The sequence below is a fragment of the Rhea americana genome, unplaced genomic scaffold (genome assembly GCF_003343005.1).
Source record: "Rhea americana isolate MKP2758 unplaced genomic scaffold, rheAme1 scaffold_20, whole genome shotgun sequence".
Lineage (NCBI taxonomy): Eukaryota > Metazoa > Chordata > Aves > Rheiformes > Rheidae > Rhea > Rhea americana.
The window spans coordinates 1,469,032-1,486,181 of record NW_028186150.1 but is presented as its reverse complement, the minus strand read 5'-3'; the positions used below and the strand labels follow the sequence as shown (position 1 = coordinate 1,486,181).

The 17,150-nt window shown below is 36.5% G+C and overlaps 1 protein-coding gene across 1 annotated transcript in view; it reads right to left on the bottom strand.

Moving 5' to 3' along the window:
• Window positions 1-17,150, bottom strand: part of LOC146596488 (neural-cadherin-like) — a 43,418-nt gene that overhangs the window by 4,754 nt on the left and 21,514 nt on the right. The window contains exons 17-27 of the mRNA XM_085303780.1: window positions 15,471-17,085; window positions 14,092-14,185; window positions 12,687-12,871; window positions 12,259-12,488; window positions 9,345-9,622; window positions 7,706-7,920; window positions 6,553-6,680; window positions 5,815-5,942; window positions 2,157-2,280; window positions 960-1,140; window positions 176-342 (exon numbers count right to left, since the gene is read on the bottom strand). Coding sequence (XP_085159906.1) covers window positions 176-342; window positions 960-1,140; window positions 2,157-2,280; window positions 5,815-5,942; window positions 6,553-6,680; window positions 7,706-7,920; window positions 9,345-9,622; window positions 12,259-12,488; window positions 12,687-12,871; window positions 14,092-14,185; window positions 15,471-17,085 — 3,345 coding nt within the window. The remainder of the gene's footprint in view (window positions 1-175; window positions 343-959; window positions 1,141-2,156; window positions 2,281-5,814; window positions 5,943-6,552; window positions 6,681-7,705; window positions 7,921-9,344; window positions 9,623-12,258; window positions 12,489-12,686; window positions 12,872-14,091; window positions 14,186-15,470; window positions 17,086-17,150) is intronic.

The window sequence follows — 17,150 nt, the reverse complement described above, 5'->3', positions numbered from 1 at the left end:
CAAGTGGAGAATCAGATCTGTAAGTGTAGATAAAAGAACTCTAATTCCAGGGATTTTGTGCCTGGCATAAGGGTTTGGTTTTATTTTCAGGTGTTAGTTTTATTTTTCACCTAGTTAAGCACTGGCTGGGACTGATTTAACTTTATGCTAATACTCTCTAGGATGTCTTACTCACCCGTAGGGTGATGTATTCATCCTTATTTCGAGAAGACATGCTCATGACGACGCTGTCAGGCTGCCGTGTCCTAATCATGGCTTCTAACAGTGTCCTACGGGCAGGCACACTGAAAGGAAGCTGATAGCGAATATGACTTCCAGGCCCAAACACGTATTCTTTGGCAACTAAAAGGAGAGGATAAAGACCTTTAAATCATTCTGCAGAGAGAGAAGTGTTATTATTTCCTTCATTCTCAAAATGAAATAGTTGAAAGTAAAAGCAATGACTGTAGTGCACCACGTGGACCCATAACACACAAGTTGTCTTTTGGGACATGTGCTTTTATGTCTTCCCACAACAACTCGATCACTCAATCACCATTTTGAATTCCAGCTGTATAGTTCTAATTCTGCACAGTAAGTACTGGCAGACATGCATTTAAGTTTTAGGTTATTTGATACTTCTGAAAGTGTAACAGAGCCTGTGCAACCCCCTGAAGCTGTGAAGAGAAAAAAATGATTTGGTTCACTAATCATTTGTTAAAAGGTTTCCATTTAAACAGTTAATGCACAAACATCTTCAGTACTGAAGAAATGAGCTGATACCGAGCAAGCTACTTCTCAAAAGGGAATTAAAAACAAAACATTGTTTAAAATGTCCAGAAATTACACTGAAACGTGGTCTTAACCAACTAAAACATTGGGAACCACCTCAGCAATCATGTCTTGCAAACATTTTAAGTTTTCTGTATTATAAAATGAACCAGCCTAACAATAATGCAACAGAAAAACAGAGACTTTACCTTTATCACACCGATGGCCATAGTAACCTGGCAAACAATGACAAGAAAATGAGCCCCAGCCTCCAAGACACCTCCCATGAACACCACAGGAAGATGACCCCATGGTCTCACAGCTCCCATCTGTAAGTATGCAGCCAGGGAAGCTATTCAGGGACTCTGCAGGAGACTGAAGGTCATATACCTTCAAGAGAAAAATCATATGACAGCAAAACATCATTTAARAAACACACCTCATTCTTAAATAGTAATAGCTATACATCATAACAGCTTGTTCTTTATCTGTATTTCTCAAGACATTAACTTTGCTTTTTGACATTTAGATTTTAGTTATTTTTATTAAAATTCAGTTTTAAATTATTAACTATCAAACCAATTTTGCCTTTGAATAAGCTCCACTGACTATGAAAGTAAAAAACCTCTAATATTTCATAACAAAGCAGACAGCTGGCATAGGTAAACAGTCATACAGTTGCCATTCAGAAGCTCCCTGAATGGGCAAAGAAGCATGAAAGACATATGCATGAAGCAGGGTATAAACAAAGAATAGGTTTTGGCTCACAAATACATCTTTCTGTAGGTGAGAAACAACTGTTCAAGGTAGTTATTCTAATTACAATAGAAAAATCCAGCAGAATTTTCTTATACTATACATTAATACACATGGGCATGGAACAGGATTAATGGAAGCAGTAATTACCTGTACCTAAACTATAGGCACAACATGCAGATCTACTAAAAAGTTTGGCTGCCTGAACATTATTAACGTAAAACTGAAAATTTGGCTGCTATTGCAAGTTTCTTCCCTGCCAAAGAAACAAGATGATATGACATTTGAGCAAAACAGATACCAGCCAGCACAAGGCCCAGGGATGGAAGTGCAATTAAAATGCTGCAGTGTGAAGCATTTTAGAGCAAATGCAAATGGTGGTGAATATCTTAATTTCTATGATTTCATAGTATCGCCAAGCAAATTGATTATAAAACAGTCTGTGGAGGTTTAATGCAAATTCCATGACAGAGGAGACTCAACAGCCCAATTCATTGACAGTAACAGAGGCTCTATAGCGCCCACTTTGTGCTATCAAGCCATTACTGATCAGAACCAAGATATAAATGTCATCAGAGAATGAATTTCAAATGCATACAAGCTTCCTAACAATTTTATACGAAAGCTTATTAATGTTACACTTCTCTTACCTGAGTATCCACGATGAAATTGCGCAAACAACCATAAAAATGTTTGTGCAGTAATTGCGGGTAGGAATATGGTAACGATTCTTTTACACCACCCAGTTGAAGAACATGGTTCACATTCAAATACCTTTGAAAATTATATGCATAATATTYTTTTTAAAAAAAGCAGATTGTAATTTTACCTTCAAATATAGATACTATAGAATAGGAAAGATAAATAAAATCTAGACTGCACTTCCAAAGAAAAGAGGCTTTCTAAAAGAACAAAAAAAACCCAAATTTTATCTGCTTCTTTCTCTGAAATAGTCTGTTATTTTGCAGAAACTCTGGCCCTTAAAATAAAGTTTTGTTTTGTTTTTTAATATACAGCTTTGAAGTCTATTGGGAGTTTAACAGTGTAGATTACTTGATTACAATTCAAGTCTGTGCGTGTTTGAGTCAGGAACAGCTGTGATATTCTAGATACTGTATTTTCAAGTGTTTGTCTGTGTGCACATTTATACTGTAAGAATAACACAGCCAGAACTATTTTGCACATGCTACTGGCCAGACACCTAAGGGCTGACTCAATGCAGTCTCAGCAGTTGTGCGAAGCCCTCCAGGTCATGAAAAGAGCGCACCAAAAAGGGAAAAATACAAAAATAAATGAAAATCAAAAAGCAGAAATAACTCGGACAAAAAGAAACTGTGAGAACTAAAGCAAACGGCTTAGAGAGATCACTGGGAGAAACTGCAGCACCTGGATCTGTGCACTATTCCTTTTAGACTGCGCAGAAGGGAACTCTACTAGTTCTGCTATTCCTTTCTTCTAATCTCCCTGAAAAACATTCCTTATTTACTCACCATTTTACACTCAGGTTTCTCTGGGGCTTGGTGTGTCTTTTTCCTCTACTTTGGGAGACTTCATTCCACAGTGGGATCTGAAGTTAGTATTAGATCTCTCTCACAAGTCAGCTTTTTGAGCCTAACTTAACTTGCTTTCTTCCGTCTCCTTGAATACTGCACTCTCAGTAGCTAGCACTGCTGTCAGAATGACAGATATTCAAATTCCAATGACTGAACTGATGTTATTTGGAATAAGAGCGCATTTGACTTACTCAAGTGTCTACCCACAGCAATTTCTGAGTTTTAAATAAACCAGCAGATAAACTTAGGAAGATGACAATTTACATGGAATTTATCTGACTAAACATATGCCTTGTGGACATTAACAGCTACAAATGAGCTAGTAACCCTATGCTGATTTTACAGTGAATGGAGATCTATATCCTATGATCACTGGAGTCTACAGAGCTGTTTGTCTTATCCTAAAGTAGAAATTTGAAGTTGTATGAATCACTCCTTAGAACTGCTTCCCCATTATTTAGAAAGAGAGGCTAGTCCTACTTCCTCAGAGTTAGACACTTACAGTGAAGGCATCAAAAGCCAGGTGAGCTGTACCCTACCTTTTTTTTCTAGAATCTCGTTTTCTTTTCAAAATCTCATATTTCTGGAACAAAGTCATTCCTTCCAACAATCTTTATATTTCAAATTCAAGACACCAGAGACAACCATTTAGGAAGATGTTTTTGTCTTCAGTTTAGGAGAAGTGTGTCCAAGATAAAATATCTTGACAGACACCCCTAGTGGATAGCAGACTCCCAGGACTTGTTCTGAAATAGCTAACATGGTAGTCAGGCACATTAACCCATTAGAGCTCAGTCAACTTCTGTGGCATCATTAAGGACTGCTCCCATTCAGAGATCTGTTGAGTTGTTATCTGCCACCCTACCCTCACACCTTCGTTAAACAGAATGCCATCACACACATGATACAACACAGGCAGAGAAGACTTGCAGTCCCCCTCTTCAATATGAAGGCCCTTCCTCAGAGAACAGGTTCAGTATCAGCTTAGAGTGCCCCCTCTCACCCCCAGAGTGAACATGCAAATGGAATGGCATTCAGAGGGAAAAAAATGTTATTTACCAATAGTTGGAAGTTCCTTGACATGTGTTGTAAATATGCATAGTCAAAAATCATCATCCATACTTAAGAGCATCTTTGTCTTTGGGAGGAGAGGGAGGATTTGGAAGGTGAAATAAGTAAAAGTGGCATTACAATCTCCACAGATAATCCATTCCAGTGCTCAAGTATCTTTATCAGTACCAAGTTTTCCCTAAAATACAACCTGAACCTTCCRTGCTGTAGCTGAAGGCCAGCATTTTTTTTCCCCATCTGTCAAAAACATCCCTTTTGTAGCTGCCTTTTTTTTTTATATATATATATACACCTTAGGACTTGCTCGCTCTCTCCTCAGTCTTCCCTTCTTTTGGTTAAGTGACCTCAGTTCTTTCATTCTTGATAGGTCATTCTCAAGACAGCTGATTACAGTTGTTCTTCCATGGACTTACCCAGTTGGTCCACACCTATCCTGCACTGTGGTGCATGAAACCAAACTCAGAACTATAGTTGAGGCCTAACACTGCTAAACAAGTGTAACAATACTTTTGATTTCTTAAGGGTTTATATATGTTGAAGTATTACTGTACACTGCTTGCCTTTTTCACATTAACATGACACTGCTGACTCTCTCACTTTGTCACTATCCTCCAGATCTTTTAATGGTACTTAGGCAGTTGTTCCTTCTCTGTATTTGTGAGGCTGGTTATTCCTGCCTACATGCAATACTTTGCCCATGCCTTAGTGGAAAAGTATACTATATTTTCAGGTTGTATTTTCAGGAGAAAATATGACCTCAATTTTCTCAAGAAACTGAATTTCCTGAGATTAATTCTAAGCTGTGCTCTCCAACATCCTGGTTGTTTCTCCCGGCTTGGTGTCATCAGCAAGTGTAACAAGCATAACCCAGTTCTTAATGAAAAGGATACTGATAGCCTTGCAGAATGCAACTCAAAACATCCTTTTGCTTTGACTGCAATAACTGGTTTCTAAACAAGGTTTTCCAACCACTTTTTTCAGTCTTAACTGAGGATAAGCCCCCAGCACAGGACCAGAGAATTTACTGCACTTCAGCTGTATCACTTGGCTGGAAAATAAACATGGGTGGATTCTACAGCTCATAATGAGCCACAGCAGCTCATAACAAAGCCTATCAGCACCAGCCCACTTTAATTAGCAGCTTACACTAGACCATCAGGCTGTACAGGTACTTCTTGTACAGGTATGATTCTGCTATGAAGGCAGCAACCGTTTTAATCAACTGGAGATATTGTTATCTTAGTCTGCCTTAACACATTTGCCTAAATGTAGGAGACCTCAGATTTATAAGAATGAGATAACAAGATTGCTGGAGCATCCAGAGTTATTCCCTTAAAAAGTCAACCGGTCTAATTTTGTGACCTTCTCAAGAGCAGGTTTACAGTCACTTAATAAATAAAATAAGAGCAAAGAAGTCCTGTGGATAAGAGATTATACATCTTACCCACAAGAGCTCCACTCTTGTGTTCTGCCACATAATGTTCTGCAGTTGTCATAGTCTCACAACACTACTTGGAGGAAGACTGGTTCCTTAAAATTTGTTTAGTACTTCAAGTCCAGGTCTTTGCCCAGAAAAGAGAAAAACAAATACTTCTAGTCATTAATAACTCTGCTTCAATTTAATAAAGAAAACATTCAAAAGCTTTAAATTAAGCTATTTTTCAGTGAATCTCCTTGCTCTTACCTTGCTCTTTGTGGAACAGACACAAAGACTTCACAGTTTGTACGATCTTCAGTAGATAGCCATCTGCCCACTCCTTCTATCTCTGAAGCAACAGCTGCACTGCAGTGATCCAAAGTGAATCGGATATCCTAAACCAAAACATAAGATTATTAAATTAATAATTTCCGTATAAATCAATGAACTTCTTAAATATGATACCATCTTTTTTCTTTTTACACAGAAAGTTTTTTTTTTCTGTTCTGTTTTCCACCTTGCAACAAATAGCAAAGCCAAACCAGACCCATTTAACAAAAAAAAAAAAAAAAAAAAGGAAAGAAAAAAGGAAAGGCACTTACCTCAGTATTTAATTTGTATTTCTGAGTATTTTAACCACATTCACAAAAGAGGTAACTGTATTAAATAATTCTCTTTTTGTGCATAGGCTTTCAGTGTTCAAATGTATCACTGAGTACGTAAACTATAGCTAACCCTACATGCACTTTCCTTATGTGCTCCAGATCTTTAAAAAAAATCCCAAAACAAACAAAAACCCCTCTGATCCCAAAATATAACAGATTACAACATAGGTGGATTTAGAGCTGACATTGCAGTCTCCCCTAGATTTGTACTAGTCATTGAATCTAAGCAGGCACAGTTAGACTAATGCATACAACTGCCCAAGCTCAGTTTTCTACCCTTCAGTTTCTGCATGCGCAAGTAGTATGAATCAATATTCCTTTGTGGAAAATCAGAACTGACCTGACCACTGGTTCTGACTTCTAGCTGATGCCATTTTTTGTCTGTTACATTCAGGTGACTTGGTAACCGCAGCATCACTGAACCTGAGCCATGGCTCATCTTCAGCACAGGAATACCACTGGAGAGTTCTAATACAACAAGAAAAAGAAATCAAATCCACCTATAAGTATCTTTTCATTTTGGACATGTTAGCACAGCTAGTGAATGTACTAATTTAATGGTTATTAATAATCACGCAAAGAAGTGCTCAGTATAGAAATACTAGAATTATATTCTATGATCTCTATTATGTAGAAATATTCATTCAATATAGTATTGATTTTTGTATTTTAGATTATGCCGCTTCTTTGTCAAGGGTAAAGCACTAAAACTAACTCCTGATAAGCAATCTGTACCTTTATAACGCTCTAAAACAGAAGTAACGTATACAGATTTTACATCCTCCCTATTTCTACCTATATTCAAAAGCAACTGCAAAACAAAGCAAAAGTGAAATTAATGATTAACAATATCCAACAACGTGATTTTTCAAATACTTAGGAAAATATAAAATAGCAACTATACTGTGCATTTTGTATACTAAATCACAAAAAATATGCAAAAGTTTTAAATATGCATCAACTTAGAGCAATATGTTCTATTTGCATATTAAGTCTTTCTACAATGGTGCATTGGGACTGCATTCATTCATCAAATCATTGCCCATTTAAAAAGAAAAGTGCAAAAATCCCCAAGACTCCAAATGGTTTAAGTGGATTTCTTTGCTCACCAARCTAAATAAGAATGACATACAACTAAGACTGCATTAATCACGTAATGCCCATCTTCAAAGTACCTAAATTATTTTATAGCACTAGAGTTTTCCTAGTAGGATTTTTTTTCCTATATATAAATTTGGCTGCTTTGTTTTCACCTTGATTTCTACAGCTCTTTGATGGACTTAAATCAGGCAATAAGAATACAATACATCAAAGCAAAATGACATATTGGAGAATGTTTCAAAATACTTTCCAACATTTTCAACCCAGAAAATAAGTTTTCTCATAAATAATCTTGTAAGATAGAAAGAACTGACACTTTAACTACCACACTGTTCACATGAAACCCATTCCCAAGAGACACTGAATTTTCTCACATGCTTTTGTAAAAGTACCTATTGCAATGAAGTTTTCTGCACTCCCAGGTTCTGGATTTGATAAAGGACCACTATATAGTAAAAGTCCATCTGGAACGGCAGTAATAAACTCGAGAGAGAGAGAGCTCTCAAAACACGGCCTGATGGGACGAAACCATGCATAACCATTTCCATGGAAACTGTGCTTAGTCTGTTGGCAATCAGGTCCATGAAATGAAGAAGGACAAAGACATCTGAAAGAGAGAGCACACACAAGAAAGACAAGATTCTCTCATATTCAGTTTTTCTTTGGTTCTACTAGCACTTAAATTTAAACCTAAAACCAGCACTTAAATCACACTAAACTGTAGAGAAACAATGTAGATTTTAGTTGGATTCCATGTATACAAGAGTGCATTAAATTATTAAAATATTTTTACGAGTATAAARCATATTTATCCACCATGTTATTTCCTTCAAAAAAGTATTTTCTGAGATGACGTCATTGAGAGAGAATACTCAAAATCATACAACAAAAGGAACAAAGAATTATTTTACTAAATAACATGGAACAGTAAACACTGCTTGGTCAATTTATTACAGAGAAAACCCAGGGAGGTAAATTGCCAGCTAGAATAAACCTGTACAATTTAGCTAAAGAAATACTGTTGTATATCAACTGACGCTAAAATAAAACGAGCTTCCTATCTAATATTTTCTAACCTCCCTATACCCACGGTTTAAACTACATTTTGCTTTCTCCAGTTAGCATTGCTGCTATTGATATTCCCCTTTAGTATTACTGTTTTGGAAGAGGAAAAAAAATAGTGCATATTTCCCATTCTTTTATACTGAATTAAGTGCTCCTGAAAGATGACAGATGTTAACAATGCAATGGTTATTTCAGAGCCTGGGAAATCCATACTGCTGCTTTTCCAAGTCTTACACTTCCCAAATCTTTTCCTGAACCACTGTAGTCCAGGGCTGAAAGAACAGTATGGTTCTTACCTCAAGTCAGCTCTCTTACCTCTCAGCTAACCCAACCAAAAAAACATTTGATTTATTTTGGTGAATGATATTACAAAGATACTGGTCGACCCAGTAGACAAAATCACCAACTTATTCAAATGAGTAAGTGTCAGATAGTGACAATACTTTGCTATTATTTACTCAAGGTAGATATTAGCCATATCCAAAATAAAAGGCTCCCTATCCAGTTACCAACATCCTCAGCTACCCAATCTCATTTTTAAAAGATCTCACTGTAAATATTTCCAACTCCTGTAATGGTGACTTTGTTCAATGACATGATGAAACTATGAAAGAAGGTCTTCTTGGCAATGGATCTTTCATATACTACATGAAATCATTATAACCATGTATATACTAGGTAGTGGAAATCACAGAAAAAGAGAAAACTACAAAAACAGAAGGTATTTTCACGTGGATTCCCAGGTTTTAGTTCGTACTCATGCACAATCCCCATTGGCTTCAGGACTACAGCACTATCATTTGGCCCTTGACATTGTTGTCATTAAGTTTACGCTCCAGCACATCCGTGGGTTTTTTGCTTCTCCTTCAGTCAGAAGTGCATTGTTTTTCTAGACCTGAATCTTGCTAGCTACACTTGACATTTTAAAAACAAAAGAAAGGAAAGCTACAGCACAAGTTTCCTCACCTGTAACCATTTGAAGTGTCAATACACCTCCCACCATTGAGACAAGGACTTTGAGGGTAAGAGGCACAAGACTGATGAATTCGGTCCCTAGCTGGACAGGTGCAGACTGTGTTGATTGTGGTTGTTACAGAGACAAATGACACACTTCCAGTATCCGTCACTGTTGGGATGTCACTCACTGTAAAGTAGTTTGTACAACCGTTGCCATCGCTACAATTTGCTCTCCTACATTCATCTACATCGATCTGTGAAATGTTCACTTGTAAAGCTGATTGGATCTAAGAGGAAATGCAGTTAAAAAAAAAAAAMCACACACTAACGTTTTCCTACTGAGTGCTTTTATTTACTCCTTCATTTCTGAAAAACCTAAGCCATCTTAAACTTAATAGAATGCTTTAGATTCTTGAACGTTAGTTAGTAACATTCCTGACAAGCAAAGTGCAAGCACAATGACTTAACAAATCCAGGAAATATTTTTAAACACTTACAGTAGCAATATTTCCTAAAACTTAATCATTGACATGATTGATAGTGAATATGTTAAATCTGTACTGGCCTACTAACATTATTTCTAAGGATTGAGCTCTGATAGCAGTTATATTCCACCTTGTGAACTGTGTGGTCTAAGTCACACTTCTCTGCACTCTTTGATAGCAAAAGGCATGATTTGGCTCAAGTCAGAAAACAGGTTCTTCCTCCTTATTTACATCCAGATATTACTTCATAACTTCTCTGATTATTTGATGGTTCAAACACACCACATGCTGTATTCAGTGCCCAGACCTCAACACAAGAGGACACACTACATTCACAATCATGCAAGTCAAAAGTAAATCATGGGTAACAGAGATATACCAACGTAAAACAAACAATGTGAGATCAGATTTAGACTCTCATTATTATTTATATATTTAATATATTTTTTCCAATGTAAAATGTATGACAAATTTTAACAAGCTTTGGAAAGACTAAAATACATAAATACTAATGCTCTTTATTTTTTCACTCTATTTGTGCTTTCAGTTCAATCCACCACTCTTAGAACTTTAACCTCTATAATCAATTGTCATGATGTCCTCCAATATCATAACATGTATTGAGAAACAAACTCCCAAAGGTATAAAAACATACTACATAACGACACGATGTAGCTTGCCAATGCAGTTCGGGGTCTACTATTCACATCTATAACCATTAGTAGGGAGTCAATATTGCACATTCAGACAAGTATGTAGTACTGTTACAGAAAAAATATCGTGCATATATACAGTCCGGGCTCCTTTATAGTATTAGAATGGATTATTTTTGCTGCTAACAAAAAATGGTTGTAGTAAAGCCATACAACAAGGAGGTTAATAAAAACGTATTATTTATTTAGCTATTCAATGAATAATACCAGTGCTAATTTTCTATATTTAAACATATATACAAAAACTACTGGAGAAATTCCCTGGCTATGATTGGCTTCTGTGGACTATGCACTCACCAGAGCTATTCATTAAATATTGAAAGGTGATATATAATTAATACAAACATTATTTTCATTAAAATATGTGAACCTAACTCCTTGTTATCAGTTTGATGAATTTACCAGCCATATTTTACGGCACAGAACATTTGAAATCTACGTAATTTTTTGTATTATTGTTATAAAAATTCTGTAAATATGCATTAGAAGCTGCAGTTATCCTACATGAACAGTATCTGCCTCTGATATTTCCAACTTGGGTCATTCTGAAGCTTCTAATAATCCACACAACTATTTAAGATAAAAGAAAAATACATATTTTGCTGTCTGACAGCAGTTGGGCAGGTGGCAAGTTAAGATACTCTATTTTAAGGTATGCTGTTTGGTTCCCAGAACCATGCAGATGCTACAATATTTACCCAAACAGAAAGTTTTCTCTCTCCTAGGAAGAAGTCCTCCACGAGATGCATCATGTATTATATGCAAACATGCCCCTATAGCTACAAATGTAAAGTCAGGAAGTGCTGTCTTGTCTAGCGTAAGTTATTGCTGGTCAGCTAAGCAGTAGCATCACGCCTTCGTGCAAGGCACAAAATTTACTCAGCAGCATGTGCTTAATCAGCCACATCTGCAAGACTTCAGCATAAGCTAAAATCTGAAGGACTGCAGAAAATTGTACAAGAGTGTGGCCTAGATAGATGAAGTCTAAGATGAGTTAGAAGGCACACAAGATGTGGTAAGCAAGGAGAACAGTTCGGTCATCAGGAACTAGAAAACACCTTACATTCAAAAACTACTCCTTCCCCTAAAATACAAAGACGGGGGGAGGTCACATCATATGTAGAGTTGGCCTACAGTTAAATACACTGATAGAGCTGGTGTCTCCTTCTCACTCATCTGCTGTATCTCATCTTCTAAACTGAAAAGAATCCTTCTGGAAGGCATATGCAAAGGACTACAGTCTCTTCGTACAATGGAATTTCAATCAGGGTGACATCAAGCCTCTACTGTAATATAAATGTCTAACCACAGGTGGATTTGGATATTTTCATCAGCACCTGCAACGCTTGAAAAAGCTGTCATTTTCAAGACATCCCCTACATTACAGTAACATTTTGGCTTTTAGGGACGCTCCTGAATTCATATTCAAAATTAGATAGATAAATTGCACAATGAGGGAGTGACTCTGAAAAATACAGGCAACTGTACCATGATCTGAAAGAGAGGATCATCTTTTCGTAGCTAAAACGTGGTTATACCTATTGAAACAGAAAGAAATACAACTGTACAATTGTGCATATGGGACTAAAGAGGACAAAAATATCTGTGAAACAAGTGTTGAGTGAAGCAAAAAAGCTATTTGTAGATGTAGATGTTCTTCCACCCAGGTTTGTTTGGTGTTTGACACCAAATATCAAGCTTAAATGAAAACACAAGGGCACATACCTCATTTTTAAATGCTGCCATCTCAGCATGCAGTTTCTCTGGTTTGTAATATGCAGAGCCATCAGTGACTGTAAATCTTATATCTGTCTGTTTTCCATCAATGTCCATCATACTGAAGACAGTGATATCACTAGGCTGAGCTGAAAATATTTTTGCCAGTAATTCCTTGAACTTGTCATGTCTGTTTCTGCCATATTCATCTCTCCTAATGAACTCCTCTGCTGTGACATCTGAGTTTGAGATTCATAAATACATAAACATGAAATACTGGCCTCAACTTAGTTCTTAACAATATGGAAACATACGAGAAAGTATACATGTCTTACAATGATATCTAAATCAATGAAACATCAGTAATACCTAAAAGCACATACTCATTTAAATATATATGCACCTGATCTAACTCTCATCTGGCAAATAAAACTAACCTGCTAGACGTACAGTGGCTGAATTTTGTATGACTTCATTTTCCAGCTCTTGGACATGGATTTGTACTGTAGATATAACATCAGGCCAAATTCCATCAGAAACTCTAACTTTTAAGTTGTATGTTCCTTGGGGAGCATTTTCCACCATCATCAGAGAACCAGTCCTCTGATTTAATCTGAAAGATCTAGACATAAACTTTCAATTAGGGAAGCTTAATACTAAATCAAAACTCTGAATTATTTTTCTGAATATTTGTTATTCATTCACATAATTCAAATGGCCTAAAGGCCTATGAAGATTCTAGGATCAATATTTATGAAAAACAGGAAATGACCTCCAAAAAGGTCTAAAAGCACCTTGTGAAATGTCAATCTGCAGAGCTTATAAAAAGATGGTTTTGTAACTTCCAAATCCCTAGACCTTCCCATTTCTGAATAAAAGCACACAGTCCATAGGAGTCAATGTAATCTTTCAGTGTAATTCAATGTAGTAATCATGCATAATCCCATATAGCAAGTAATAAAAAGAGACATAAAACAAAGTCCAGATTTCCAGATTTTCATTTATCCATTTAAAACAGCAAGAGTTCTGTATGAATGCTGTCACATCATTTGCACGTGCCAATTCAAAGATACAGTAATCAGTAATTACGGAAATACTCCCTGACCATTCTTATGAAACAGTAACCTCTTAAAATGGAAAACAGGCCCACTGGCTGCTGACAGACAGAAACCTTTTTAATTTTGATCTAGATAATGCTTTAAAACTCTCACCCTTCACAGCAGAGACAGAAACTCACATTCATTTTCTATAAAACCTTCTATATTTCAGGATAGTATATAATTACACTATATACCATCTCAATTCATGATATTGATAAATAACAGTAGGAGTGCAGGATCTAATTTAGCATTTCTGTGAATAGAAATAATTCTACTAAGTTAAAAGTTATGATTGCTCATGCAATTGTAAATTTAGCCATCAAGGGAGATCACCAAACTCACCTCCTCATTTGGTGAAATGATTCCCTTTTAAATTCATTATTTGTATTCCATCAACTTAAACATTTGGGGGCACACAATAAACACAATTTATTTTTAAATTGGGTCTTACAGAAAGCATATGTTTAAATAAATTAATGAAGAGATCTGATTAAAAAATCAAAGTCATAATATGACCCTGCATTCTCCAAAAAGAGGAAGAATATTGAATGCATTAATTTCTTCATATTTTGTTACTGAAGTAAAAAAAGAAAAAAAAAAAAAAAGGCATTCAGAAGGTAAATTTCTTATCACACTTAATAATCCTGGCTTTAAGCACATCCTCAACACAGAAAAATACATAGTGAATAAGATAATTTAAGACGATAAATATTACTCATTTTGACATAAATACAAGCCTCACTTGAACACTTTTCCTTCAGAGGAAAATGTTTTATTGTCCCAGTCATCCTGATCTGGTGCAAACACTTCTCCAAGCACTGTTGTTGAACATTTTCCTGTTGAAATAAATTATAATAAATATCCATTTCATTTTTGCTTTTCAGTGGGCTTTAAATCCCCACTCATTCACTACTGAGTTTATCATTTTCAAATTCCTGTTTGATTTGGTGATGGTTATGATGCAAGCCTCTTAAAATAACGTACAGGATGTCAYGTGATTTCTGCTACAAGTTCCCCTGAAAAGGTGAGTGACCTATGGATGTCACGTGAAGGAATTAAAACCAAAAACACCACAAACCAACAGCAGAATGATACAACTCTTCATAAAATTCTCAGACCAAAAAATAAATAAATCACCACATTAGAAGTTAAAAACCCCCAAATTCCATTACTGCGCTAACGCTTTACAGGAGTTTTAGCCAAAAACGTGGAAACAGGTCAAGACAAATGTTTTCTAACATTGTTTAACTTCTGCTTTGTTATGGCACTCTGATGAGAAAACATTGCACTTTCCCTTAGTGGATGCATTTGGCCTGCTCTCTCCCACTGCAAAATTAAACCCCACAGCACTGTGGCTGCTGTGAAGCCTCAGAGCACAGAACAGTTCTACTAATATTTTTTGGACTAGATTCTGTGCACCACTCAAGGAAACATTCAGAATAGCATCTTTTTTGTCAGTTCTAAGACTACCTGCTCTAGTAAGCAGTTGCTTATTGCATCCTGAAGATTCGTCTTTACATCTTGTCTTAACAAAGCACTGACCCAGCTTTATCTTAGGGGTATTTTKTTTGTTTGTTTGTCCCGTCTCCCCCCCCCAACAGAAGGTCTCCTTTTCCAAAATGTATATCCTCCTCAGCCACCTCCTGGTCTGAAAAGGATGTGTAAGGCTCTTCTATGAATCTAAGTTGCTTCAGTTCAGCCATTCTCATCTCTAGACCTCTCGGTGCCAGGTGCTTTTTCCATCCTGTGCACACAAACCAATCTCTGGGTCAGTGAAAAAACAATGAACAAAAATAAATTTTATTAGTCTATAAAAATACTATTTTCTTCTGTAACTGCAAATATGTATTTCAGAAAAAAAAATACATTTGTTTGTAGCTAACAGTCTTCTGGCAGATTATATTTTTCACATTAGGGCCCAAACTTTGTGAACAGATAAACCTATCTTTCTCATTCTTTATTTAGTATATCTTACTTTATATATTATACACTTCATCTAATAGTTTACAGAACTGGAACTTTAATCGGGAAAAATGTAAAGCATAAAAAAACTGCAAGAGAAATAATGTGTAAAACTGTACTACATTCACAAAACTGATACAAAATCTAGATAGCACTTACCTTTGTTACTGTACACATAGACTTCCTTATGGCCAGACTCATGGGAGTTGTCGTTTTCATCACCGATTGTTATAGTTAGCGTGTTTGTAGTGCTCATAGCTGGAATCCCACTATCTGTTATAATTATTGGCAAATGAAACACCTTCTGCTTTTCTCTGTCAAAGGACCTCAGAGCTGTAATGGTCGCTGTGTTATTTCTGTTGTCAGTCAGAGAAAAATCTGAAGAATTCTGATAATCTAGCGGCAGTGAAAATGTAAAAGGTGGGCCATTCTCCTCACTGTCTGGGTCAAATGCATGAAGCAGCTTTGACGTATGGTTCACATACACCRTTTCAGAGCTCAACTTATTTTCCCAAACTACAGGCATGTACGGTRCCTCAAATCTTGGCCCATTGTCATTAACATCAAGCAAGTTAATCAAAACTGTAACACTTCCAGTTTGGGCAGGAGTCCCTTGATCTGAGGCATGCAGAATTAAACTGTATTTCTGAATGACTTCACGATCTAGTGCACCCACCACAATCACATGACCATTTTGGTCAACTGCAAATTGTCTCATAGGATCTGAATCTGCCTTTATAGAATACATAATGTTCCCATTCATACCAGAATCCTTGTCTGTAGCACTCACTGTGGTTACTGTAGTACCTATAGGCATATTTTCAAAGAAGGAGCTTGTCTGAATAAACTGAGAATGAAAAACTGGACTGTGGTCATTGCAGTCTTCAACTTCAATCAGGCATGATGCAATACTAGAAAAATCAAGATCTTCTACTTTAATAGTAAGATTGAACTGTCTTTCATATGCTTTCTCAAAATCCAATTTTTTTTTCAGTCTGATAGTAGCACATTGACATTCTTTGTCATTCTCAATATAAAACTTCTGATCTGGATCTCCTCCAACAATACTGAATGCCAAGCGAGCATTTTCCCCAACATCTGCATCTGTAGCAGACACTTGCAGAACTTCTGAATCAATGACACTATTTTCAGGAATTGTTGCCTGCCACATCTCTTTTGTGAATTTAGGTACATGATCATTAACATCTGCAATCCAGACCGTGGCAGTGCCAGTTCCTGTTAGCCCTCCTCCATCTCTTGCTTCAACTGTAAGAAAATATTTTTCAGTCCTCTCTCTGTCCAGCATCCCCTCTGCTACATGGATTGTACCAGTATTGGGATTGATATTAAATAARTTCGCACCAAATCGATTTTTTACATTCTCCATTATCCTGTAAGTTAGAACCGCATTAAGACCTATTTTTGGATCATCAAGATCAACCGCGTTCATTTCCATGACTAAGGTATCTGCAGGAGAATTTTCAAAGACACTCCCGTTGCAATCACCAGAYACGCATGCGAACACGGGTGCGTTGTCATTTATATCCCACACATTAATAATTACATCAGCAAATCCAGTAAGTCCTTCTCCTCCTTCATCAGTAGCTAATACAACGAATCTCCACAGTGCTCTTTCTTCCCGATCCAGCATTTTCTGTGAATAAATGCTGCCTGTGTACTCATCTATTGTGAAAATATCAGTTGCACCGTACCCATGTAGTGAATATCTCACATCTCCATCATTCACGTTACTATCAGGATCACGTGCCACAACCTACAGAAGTTTTGAAAACAAAGACATAGGAATTATAAAATATGCAATGATTACATTATAGCCTA